Source organism: Oncorhynchus keta, unplaced genomic scaffold, assembly GCF_023373465.1.
Source record: "Oncorhynchus keta strain PuntledgeMale-10-30-2019 unplaced genomic scaffold, Oket_V2 Un_scaffold_1494_pilon_pilon, whole genome shotgun sequence".
Classification (NCBI taxonomy): domain Eukaryota; kingdom Metazoa; phylum Chordata; class Actinopteri; order Salmoniformes; family Salmonidae; genus Oncorhynchus; species Oncorhynchus keta.
In genome coordinates, this window is record NW_026290796.1 from 177501 (window position 1) to 190000 (window position 12500).

General features: G+C 47.7%; 1 protein-coding gene across 1 annotated transcript in view; it reads right to left on the reverse strand.

Annotated features, from left to right (window-relative positions):
* Positions 1-12500, reverse strand: part of LOC118383086 (Na(+)/H(+) exchange regulatory cofactor NHE-RF2-like) — a 37572-nt gene that overhangs the window by 19903 nt on the left and 5169 nt on the right. Inside the window, exon 2 of the mRNA XM_052513994.1 lies at positions 10735-11040. Within this exon, the coding sequence (XP_052369954.1) occupies positions 10735-11040 (306 nt within the window). The remainder of the gene's footprint in view (positions 1-10734; positions 11041-12500) is intronic.

Consider the following 12500-nt stretch of genomic DNA (forward strand, 5'->3'; position numbering starts at 1 on the left):
TACTGTCTCTGTAACCCCTCTAACTAAACAGGCCTTTATGGAAGAGTGGCCAGACGAAAGCCACTCCTCAGTAAAAAGGCACATGTAATGGTTTCTGGAAGGTTCTCCCATCGCCACAGAGGAACTCTGGAGCTCTGTCAATTTCGAGTCTCATAGCAAATGGTCTGAATACTTATGTAAATAAGGTATTTCTGTTTTCGCTTTGTCATTATCGGGTATTGTGTGAAGAAAGATGTTTTATTTACTTATTTGATTTATTTCACCTTGATGAGGTAAAACATGAATTTAGTCCGTTTTAGAATGAGGCTGTAACGTAACGAACACCTTGAAAACGTCAATCCTTTAAAAAAAACATTCCGAATGCACTGTAGATGTGAACTGGGTCACAGACAGGGGAACATGGATATAGCAACACTGTGTGTGTCTGTGCTCCCCGTCTGTGAAACAACGCCCCTCCTCCTGCTTCGTTTCAATTCAGAGTGTATTGTAGAAGCTGCAGTACAGTATCTATGTCATCTGATAGGGCTGCATCAGTTCCCCAGCAGTGACGCTACACCCTTCACACCTCCACAGGTAGGCCTACAGGGTGAAGAACATGCAAACAGCAGACAAAAGGGGAGAGGATGTGTTCTGTGTGTGTGTGTGTGTGTGTGTGTGTGTGTGTGTGTGTGTGTGTGTGTGTGTGTGTGTGTGTGTGTGTGTGTGTGTGTGTGTGTGTGTGTGTGTGTGTGTGTGTGTGTGTGTGTGTGTGTGTGAGAATGCTGTAGAATGCTGGGCCAACCACCACAGTTTGAATACCTGTAGAATGTTGGGCCACCCACCACAGTTTGAATACCTGTAGAATGCTGGGCCACCCACCACAGTTTGAATACCTGTAGAATGCTGGGCCACCCACCACAGTTTGAATACCTGTAGAATGCTGGGCCACCCACCACAGTTTGAATACCTGTAGAATGCTGGGCCACCCACCACAGTTTGAATACCTGTAGAATGCTGGGCCACCCACCACAGTTTGAATACCTGTAGAATGCTGGGCCACCCACCACAGTTTGAATACCTGTAGAATGCTGGGCCACCCACCACAGTTTGAATACCTGTAAAATGCTGGGCCACCCACCACAGTTTGAATACCTGTAGAATGCTGGGCCACCCACCACAGTTTGAATACCTGTAGAATGCTGGGCCACCCACCACAGTTTGAATACCTGTAGAATGCTGGGCCACCAACCACAGTTTGAATACCTGTAGAATGCTGGGCCACCCACCACAGTTTGAATACCTGTAGAATGCTGGGCCACCCACCACAGTTTGAATACCTGTAGAATGTTGGGCCACCCACCACAGTTTGAATACCTGTAGAATGCTGGGCCACCCACCACAGTTTGAATACCTGTAGAATGCTGGGCCACCCACCACAGTTTGAATACCTGTAGAATGCTGGGCCACCCACCACAGTTTGAATACCTGTAGAATGCTGGGCCACCCACCACAGTTTGAATACCTGTAGAATGCTGGGCCACCCACCACAGTTTGAATACCTGTAGAATGCTGGGCCACCCACCACAGTTTGAATACCTGTAGAATGCTGGGCCACCCACCACAGTTTGAATACCTGTAGAATGCTGGGCCACCCACCACAGTTTGAATACCTGTAGAATGCTGGGCCACCCACCACAGTTTGAATACCTGTAGAATGCTGGGCCACCCACCACAGTTTGAATACCTGTAGAATGCTGGGCCACCCACCACAGTTTGAATACCTGTAGAATGCTGGGCTACCCACCACAGTTTGAATACCTGTAGAATGCTGGGCCACCCACCACAGTTTGAATACCTGTAGAATGCTGGGCCACCCACCACAGTTTGAATACCTGTAGAATGCTGGGCCACCCACCACAGTTTGAATACCTGTAGAATGCTGGGCCACCCACCACAGTTTGAATACCTGTAGAATGCTGGTCCACCCACCACAGTTTGAATACCTGTAGAATGTTGGTCCACCCACCACAGTTTGAATACCTGTAGAATGCTGGGCCACCCACCACGGTTTGAATACCTGTAGAATGCTGGGCCACCCACCACAGTTTGAATACCTGTAGAATGCTGGGCCACCCACCACAGTTTGAATACCTGTAGAATGCTGGTCCACCCACCACAGTTTGAATACCTGTAGAATGCTGGTCCACCCACCACAGTTTGAATACCTGTAGAATGCTGGGCCACCCACCACAGTTTGATTACCTGTAGAATGTTGGGCCACCCACCACAGTTTGAATACCTGTAGAATGCTGGGCCACCCACCACAGTTTGAATACCTGTAGAATGCTGGGCCACCCACCACAGTTTGAATACCTGTAGAATGCTGGGCCACCCACCACCATATTCCCTATTTAGTTCAGTACTTTTGACCAGGGTCCATAGGTTAAACGTAGTGCACTATATAAGGATTAGTGATGTGTAGTTCGTGAACAATTCCTTCTTTTTGAACAACTCTTTTTTACTGACTGGAGAGTCATGATTCGTTTTCCTGAGTGACTTGTTCATTTTAGTCGGTGGTTTGACCTGCTTGTGCTGGCTGCAGTGAGTCCTACAGATGGATTAAAAGCCAGTTATGCTTGATCTGGGAGCTCTGACTGGAGGGTGTGACGCAATTGCGGAGCCTCCAGAGGCCAACTTGAGCTCCATCCCACATGATGTTGTAACAATGTGGAGGGCTCCATATAGCTCTGCATTGACATGATTGGTTGAAGGTAGGTCGGGGTGGGAGCTCCTGTATAAACGCAAACTCACTTCCTTGACAACTTCTTTCACAACCAGCTCTGCTCAACAGCTCAAGAAGTATGAGTTCGCTGACTTTTGCAGAGGCTGTATCACCGTAAGTGCTGCTTGGCCAATGCAGATACTGGCCATGCAGCGGCTCTAACACAAGCTCCTTTGGCTCAGTGGCTCGACTTTATATCTCAGTGCTCCAGAGACGTGCTCCGACCACCAACTGTCTGTCATATACGCGCAGGAAAATAGACCATGAGAAGAAACCTACATATTTAGAACTGATAAGGTGCAAGAATTAAAGCAATTAATTTGTTATTGAATGTTTTGATGGACACCGTTTTGTAGAACCACAGCCTCTGCTCAACAACTAATCTTTCTAGGGATGCTGCAGTTCGCGAACGACTTTACCACCTTGCCTGGCAACCCAGACGACTTGGTCCAAACGCTACGCCACGCACACTGACGTTACTTCTCCGCAAGAGCAGCGGAAGAGTCGTCAGGCTGCCAATAACCCGGCAGTCAAGCAAAGCATTCCGCCAAGAGTCGTTCACAATCTAGTCCGGTTTCAAGTGTATCAATAAATAATCTTATTTGTATGCCGAGCGATCAACACATGTACATTGTTTAAAGCACACGTTTACAAACCTCAGCCACAAATGACAGCTCCAATAAGCCCCCTATGGTGAACTAGAGGATTGTAGAATCACGACTCACGTTTTCTATTCCCCAGTAACGGGGCCTGCGGACTCTGAACATTACTGCCTCAAATGAACGAAATATTAGTTTTTTTGATGAAAAGACCGTAGTTAGTAAAAAGAGCCAAACTTCCCATCACTATAACAGGGATCTTTAGTTTTGTGGATTTGGGGTCCTAAAGGACAAGGGTTTGGACCGGAGCCGAACCAGATCATCAAGGGAGCAACAACAAAGCACTGAGGTTCTAAAGGTCATTATGACACCTGAGATCTTTGGAGAGGAACACCCCTGTATCCTCTCAGATATCTCTGTACATGGACACCATACCAGTTTTAAATGTAGCAGATTGTGATTGGGTTATATTGTTACCTTGGGAACAGAGAGGCGTGCAATAAACAGGGAGAAACAAAGGTATTGAGAGTATTTTCTGCTGACATGTCAAAAAGGGGTGTTGAGTGATGGGTGATGCAATAACAGGTACCAAGAACAGACTGTGTGTATCTGACCTGCTCTAGTCCATGGACAGACTGTGTGTATCTGACCTGCTCTAGTCCATGGACAGACTGTGTGTATCTGACCTGCTCTAGTCCATGGACAGACTGTGTATCTGACCTGCTCTAGTCCATGGACAGACTGTGTATCTGACCTGCTCTAGTCCATGGACAGACTGTGTATCTGACCTGCTCTAGTCCATGGACAGACTGTGTATCTGACCTGCTCTAGTCCATGGACAGACTGTGTATCTGACCTGCTCTGGTCCATGGACAGACTGTGTATCTGACCTGCTCTGGTCCATGGACAGACTGTGTATCTGAGTCCATGGACAGACTGTGTATCTGACCTGCTCTAGTCCATGGACAGACTGTGTATCTGACCTGCTCTAGTCCATGGACAGACTGTGTATCTGACCTGCTCTAGTCCATGGACAGACTGTGTATCTGACCTGCTCTAGTCCATGGACAGACTGTGTATCTGACCTGCTCTAGTCCATGGACAGACTGTGTATCTGACCTGCTCTAGTCCATGGACAGACTGTGTATCTGACCTGCTCTAGTCCATGGACAGACTGTGTATCTGACCTGCTCTAGTCCATGGACATACTGTGTATCTGACCTGCTCTAGTCCATGGACAGACTGTGTATCTGACCTGCTCTAGTCCATGGACAGACTGTGTATCTGACCTGCTCTAGTCCATGGACAGACTGTGTATCTGACCTGCTCTAGTCCATGGACAGACTGTGTATCTGACCTGCTCTAGTCCATGGACAGACTGTGTATCTGACCTGCTCTAGTCCATGGACAGACTGTGTATCTGACCTGCTCTAGTCCATGGACAGACTGTGTGTATCTGATCTGCTCTGGTCCATGGACAGACTGTGTATCTGACCTGCTCTAGTCCATGGACAGACTGTGTATCTGACCTGCTCTGGCCCATGGACAGAATGTGTGTATCTGACCTGCTCTAGTCCATGGACAGACTGTGTGTATCTGATCTGCTCTGGTCCATGGACAGACTGTGTATCTGACCTGCTCTAGTCCCATGGACAGACTGTGTATCTGACCTGCTCTAGTCCATGGACAGACTGTGTGTATCTGACCTGCTCTAGCCCATGGACAGACTGTGTATCTGACCTGCTCTAGCCCATGGACAGACTGTGTATCTGACCTGCTCTAGTCCATGGACAGACTGTGTGTCTGACCTGCTCTGGCACATGGACAGACTGTGTATCTGACCTGCTCTAGTCCATGGACAGACTGTGTGTATCTGATCTGCTCTGGTCCATGGACAGACTGTGTATCTGACCTGCTCTAGTCCATGGACAGACTGTGTGTATCTGACCTGCTCTGGTCCATGGACAGACTGTGTGTATCTGACCTGCTCTAGTCCATAGACAGACTGTGTGTATCTGACCTGCTCTGGTCCATGGACAGACTGTGTGTATCTCACCTGCTCTAGTCCATGGACAGACTGTGTGTATCTGACCTGCTCTAGTCCATGGACAGACTGTGTGTATCTGACCTGCTCTGGTGCATGGATAGACTGTGTGTATCTGACCTGCTCTAGTCCATGGACAGACTGTGTGTATCTGACCTGCTCTAGCCCATGGACAGACTGTGTATCTGACCTGCTCTAGTCCATGAACAGACTGTGTGTATCTGACCTGCTCTAGTCCATGGACAGACTGTGTGTATCTGACCTGCTCTAGTCCATGGACAGACTGTGTGTATCTGACCTGCTCTGGTGCATGGATAGACTGTGTGTATCTGACCTGCTCTAGTCCATGGACAGACTGTGTGTATCTGACCTGCTCTAGCCCATGGACAGACTGTGTATCTGACCTGCTCTAGTCCATGAACAGACTGTGTGTATCTGACCTGCTCTGGCCAATGGACAGACTGTGTATCTGACCTGCTCTAGTCCATGGACAGACTGTGTGGATCTGACCTGCTCTAGTCCATGGACAGACTGTGTGGATCTGTCCTGCTCTAGTCCATGAACAGACTGTGTGTATCTGACCTGCTCTAGTCCATGGACAGACTGTGTATCTGATCTACTCTAGTCCATGGACAGACTGTGTGTATCTGACCTGCTCTAGTCCATGGACAGACTGTGTGTATCTGACCTGCTCTAGTCCATGGACAGACTGTGTATCTGACCTGCTCTAGTCCATGGATAGACTGTGTATCTGACCTGCTATAGTCCATGGACAGACTGTGTGTATCTGACCTGCTCTGGCCCATGGACAGACTGTGTATCTGTCCTGCTCTAGTCCATGGACAGACTGTGTGTATCTGACCTGCTCTGGTGCATGGATAGACTGTGTGTATCTGACCTGCTCTAGTCCATGGACAGACTGTGTATCTGACCTGCTCTAGTCCATGGACAGACTGTGTGTATCTGACCTGCTCTAGTCCATGGACAGACTGTGTATCTGACCTACTCTAGTCCATGGACAGACTGTGTGTATCTGACCTGCTCTGGTGCATGGATAGACTGTGTGTATCTGACCTGCTCTAGTCCATGGACAGACTGTTTGTATCTGACCTGCTCTAGTCCATGGACAGACTGTGTGTATCTGACCTGCTCTAGCCCATGGACAGACTGTGTATCTGACCTGCTCTCGTCCATGAACAGACTGTGTGGATCTGACCTGCTCTAGTCCATGGACAGACTGTGTGTATCTGACCTGCTCTGGTCCATGGACAGACTGTGTGTATCTGACCTGCTCTGGTCCATGGACAGACTGTGTGTATCTGACCTGCTCTGGTCCATGGACAGACTGTGTGTATCTGACCTGCTCTAGTCCATGGACAGACTGTGTGTATCTGACCTGCTCTAGCCCATGGACAGACTGTGTATCTGACCTGCTCTCGTCCATGAACAGACTGTGTGGATCTGACCTGCTCTGGTCCATGGACAGACTGTGTGTATCTGACCTGCTCTGGTCCATGGGCAGACTGTGTATCTGACCTGCTCTGGTCCATGCCTGACGGCTGATCTAATTCCCTCTAACTCTGATCTCTCCTCAACAACACAGGTGTGTTTGAACGCAGAGTGGGAGGTAGAATAAGATAGAGAGAGTGTATGTCTCTCTCTCTCTGTGTGTGTGTGTGTGTGTGTGTGTGTGTGTGTGTGTGTGTGTGTGTGTGTGTGTGTGTGTGTGTGTGTGTGTGTGTGTGCGTGCGTGCGTGCGTGCGTGCGTGCGTGCGTGCGTGCGTGCGTGCGTGTGTGTGTGTGTGTGTGGTTGCAAATTAAAAACATCTTACCAACACAGATAACAGCTACAGTGCCCTGCGAAAGTATTCGGCCCCCTTGAACTTTGCGACCTTTTGCCACATTTCAGGCTTCAAACATAAAGATATAAAACTGTATTTTTTTGTGAAGAATCAACAACAAGTAGGACACAATCATGAAGTGGAACGACATTTATTGGATATTTCAAACTTTTTTAACAAATAAAAAACGTAAAAATTGGGCTTGCAAAATTATTCAGCCCCCTTAAGTTAATACTTTGTAGCGCCACCTTTTGCTGCGATTACAGCTGTAAGTCGCTTGGGGTATGTCTCTATCAGTTTTAGGTCAAGGTTGGATGGAGAGCATTTGTGAACAGCAGTTTTCAGTTCTTTCCACAGATTCTCGATTGGATTCACGTCTGGACTTTGACTTGGCCATTCTAACACCTGGATATGTTTATTTTTGAACCATTCCATTCCTGTATTTGGCTCCATCCATCTTCCCATCAATTTTAACCATCTTCCCTGTCCCTGCTGAAGAAAAGCAGGCCCAAACCATGATGCTGCCACCACCATGTTTGACAGTGGGGATGGTGTGTTCAGGGTGATGAGCTGTGTTGCTTTTACGCCAAACATAACGTTTTGCATTGTTGCCAAAAAGTTACATTTTGGTTTCATCTGACCAGAGCACCTTCTTCCACATGTTTGGTGTGTCTCCCAGGTGGCTTGTGGCAAACTTTAAATGACACTTTTTATGGATATCTTTAAGAAATGGCTTTCTTCTTGCCACTCTTCCATAAAGGCCAGATTTGTGCACTATACGACTGATTGTTGTCCTATGGACAGAGTCTCCCACCTCAGCTGTAGATCTCTGCAGTTCATCCAGAGTGATCATGGGCCTCTTGGCTGCATCTCTGATCAGTCTTCTCCTGTATGAGCTGAAAGTTTAGAGGGACGGCCAGGTCTTGGTAGATTTGCAGTGGTCTGATACTCCTTCCATTTCAATATTATCGCTTGCACAGTGCTCCTTGGGATGTTTAAAGCTTGGGAAATCTTTTTGTATCCAAATCCGGCTTTAAACTTCTTCACAACAGTATCTCGGACCTGCCTGGTGTGTTCCTTGTTCTTCATGATGCTCTCTGCGCTTTTAACGGACCTCTGAGACTATCACAGTGCAGGTGCATTTATACGGAGACTTGATTACACACAGGTGTATTGTATTTATCATCATTAGTCATTTAGGTCAACATTGGATCATTCAGAGATCCTCACTGAACTTCTGGAGAGAGTTTGCTGCACTGAAAGTAAAGGGGCTGAATAATTTTGCACGCCCAATTTTTCAGTTTTTGATTTGTTAAAAAAGTTTGAAATATCCAATAAATGTCGTTCCACTTCATGATTGTGTCCCACTTGTTGTTGATTCTTCACAAAAAAATACAGTTTTATATCTTTATGTTTGAAGCCTGAAATGTCTCAAAAGTTCGCAAAGTTCAAGGGGGCCGAATACTTTCGCAAGGCACTGTATATGCCGGAAGCTCGATTAATCACAAACAATATCTTATTGCTCTTACTCTCTCTCTCTCTCACCTCACTGCTCGTTCATTCACCAGCAGAAATAGCCGGCTGTCTAATTGAAGCACTGGTTAGTAAAATGGATAGGATTTAAACAGATTCCAATTCAGGCACTGGTCACAGTATGTAGGATTTAAACCAATCACAGCCCACCAGGTGCCTGTCTGATCCTGATTATCTGACAGGTAAAACAACACTGTCCTCTTCTCTCCTTTTCCCTCCTCTCCTATTCCCTCCCTCCCTCCCTCCCTCCTCTCCTCTCCTCTCTCCTCTCCTCTCCTCTCCTCTCCTCCTCCTCCTCTCCTCTCCCTCCTCTCCTCTCCTCTCCTCTCCTCCTCCTCTCCTCTCCTCTCCTCTCCCTCCTCTCCTCTCCTCTCCTCTCCTCTCCTCTCGTCTCCTCTCCTCTCCTCTCCTCTCCTCTCTCCTCTCTCTCGTCTCGTCTCTCTCTCGTCTCGTCCGTCTCCTCTCATCTCATCTCCGCTCATCTCCTCTCCTCTCATCTCATCTCATCTCAACTCATCTCATCTCATCTCATGTCTGTCTGTCTATATTTATCTCAACTGGGTCAGAGCAGTTTACCATCTGTTTCTCCAGACCAATTCACTCTCCTCCTCTGAGTACACAGTGAATTCCCATATTCATCAAGTGTCTCAAAGTAGGAGTGCTGATCTAAGATCAGTTTCATCTTGTTTTTTTGTTGTCTTTTTACCCATTTTTCTCCCCAATTGGTAGTTACAGTCTTGTCCCATCGCTGCAACTCCCCTACGGACTCGGGAGAGGCGAAGGTCGAGAGCCGTGCGTCCTCCGAAACACGACCCTGCGAAGCCGCACTGCTTCTTGACACACTGCTTGTTTTACCCGGAAGCCAGCCACACAGCTGGTGACCTAAGTCAGCTTGCAGGCACCCTGCCCACCACAAGGAGTTGCTAGAGTGCGATGGGACAAGGAAATCCCGGCCGGCCAAACCCTCCCCTAACCCGGACGACACTGGGCCAAACCCTCCCCTAACCCGAACGACACTGGGCCAAACCCTCCCCTAACCCGGACGACACTGGGCCAAACCCTCCCCTAACCCGGACGACACTGGGCCAAACCCTCCCCTAACCCTGACAACACTGGGCCAAACCCTCCCCTAACCCGGACGACACTGGGCCAAACCCTCCCCTAACCCGGACGATAATGGGCCAATTGTGCGCCGCCTCATGGGTCTCCCGGTCACAGCCGGGTGTGACACAGCCTGGGATTGAACCCGGGGCTGTAGTGATGCCTAAAAACCGCTGCGCCACTCGGGAGGTATGTTTCACCTTTTAGATTATAATGAATAAGACTACATGGACTTGATCGGCACTCCACCTCCTACACACTTTGTGGATAAAGACCCTGCAATTCAAGTTGGAGCTGAACAGCTGAACTGAAAAGGAAGGGTTAACTATTGTAACCCTGGTATAATAGTGAGGCAATTTAAACAAAAAAAAACATTTAGCAGACAATCTTATCCAAAGTGACCCCCCGTGGAAATCAAACCCACAGCCCTGGCGTTGCAAGCACTAACTGAGCCACACAGGACCTGTAGTGGACACTCTTGCAGCCAGTCCCAAATCGTTCCCTATCCCTTCACCTTGGCCCTACCCCTCGATGTTAGTGTGCCTAAAGGGTTCTAGTAGGTTCAGCTTCCACCTTACAGATCTGAAAACATTGAAGGGTTTGGGCCAAGCGGAGGGAGGTAACGACCTGGGACTGGGTTCACTAGGTATTAAATAAGGGTTAGGGCCAAGCGGAGGGAGGTAATGACCTGGGACTGGGTTCACTAGATATTAAATAAGGGTTAGGGCCAAGCGGAGGGAGGTAACGAACTGGGACTGCCGAGCAGCGCTAGGTTAAATACAACTGTTTTTGTGCTTAGAGAGTGACCAAGTATCCCCACTGAATAGATACCATCTACCCCACCACATCACCTACCCTTTTCTTGGTGCCAATCATCAGGCTTGACGTTGGCGATCGTGTATCCGTCCTTCTGGGTGAGGCGGAGGTGAGTTTGAGGGCTTTAGTGAGGATGTGTATGGGTGAGGGTGAGAGGACTTCCCCCTGGGCTACAGGGGAGGCTGAGGGGGAGGTGAAGTGGGAGGGCCGGGGAGAGAGATTGCCCATCTCAACGGCGAGGTCCTCTGTGCAGGCCAGCCCGTGACTACGCAGGTAATCATCTGTCTCTTTGTCGATGACCAGCAACCTGGTGCGATGCTCCACTGCTCTGATACGATACACTACCTAGGGGGAAGAGGGCGATAGAGACAGCAACACAATTAGACCCAACCAAATCATGAGAAAACAAAAAGATAATTACTTGACATATTGGAAAGAATTAACAAAAAAACAGAGCAAACTAGAATGCTATTTGGCCCTAAACAGAGAGTACACAGTGGCAGAATACCTGACCACCGTGACTGACCCAAACTTAAGCTGCACTTCCTAACCTCCTGCCCAATGTATGACCATATTAGAGATACATATTTCCCTCAGATTACACAGATCCACAAATAATTTTTTAAAAACAAACAGATTTTGATAAACTCTCATATCTACTGGGTGAAATTCCACAGTGTGCCATCACAGCAGCAAGATTTGTGACCTGTGAAGAATAAACACCATTGTTAATACAACCCATATTTATGCTTATTTATTTTCCCTTTTGTACTTTAACCATTTGTACATCGTTACAACAGTGTATATATATTTATAATATGACATTTGTAGTGTCATTATTATTTTGGAACTTCTGTGAGTGTAATGTTTACTGTTCATTTTTATTATTTATTTCACTTTTGTTTATTATCTACCTCACTTGCTTTGGCAACGTTAACACGTTTCCCCATGCCAATAAAGACCCTTGAATTGAATTGAATTGAATTGAGAGAGGAGGGGAGAGGGGGAGGATGGGAGTGAGGGGAGATATAGGGAGAAAAAGAGAGAGGGGGAGGAGGGGAGAGAGGAGAGATATAGGGAGAAAAAGAGAGAGGGGGAGGAGGGGAGAGAGGAGAGATATAGGGAGAAAAAGAGAGAGGGGGAGGAGGGGAGAGAGGAGAGATATAGGGAGAAAAAGAGAGAGGGGGAGGAGGGGAGAGAGGAGAGATATAGGGAGATAAAGAGAGAGGGAGGAGGGGAGAGAGGAGAGATATAGGGAGAAAAAGAGAGAGGAGAGATATAGGAGGAGGAGGGGAGAGAGGGGAGATATAGGGAGAAAAAGAGAGAGGGGGGGAGGGGGGAGAGAGGAGAGATATAGGGAGAAAAAGAGAGAGGGGGAGGAGGGGAGAGAGGAGAGATATAGGGAGAAAAAAAGAGAGGGAGAGGGAGAGATATAGAGAGAACTGCTATCACATTTTTGTTGGTCCGTTCATAGTCATGTCAATAAAGCACAAAGAGAGATGAAAACTATGGAGAGGAAAGAAGAAGAGAGAGATGAAAAAGAGGATGAGAGAAGATATTTTAGACGAGGTGAGGAAAATGACAGAGCCAACAGAGGGATGGTGGCAGAGGACAAGGAAGACTGGGAGAGAAAGAGAGAGAGAGAGAGAGGAGAGAGAGAGAGAGTAATGGGTTAACATGGAGAGTAGGGTTGTCAATTCCAAGTCCAAATTTTCCTCATTGAAGAGAATTAGAATTTCAGTGTAGACTACTTCCTGAATGGGCTGGAATTGAAATGGATTTGACCCCAGCACTGCTGGAGAGAG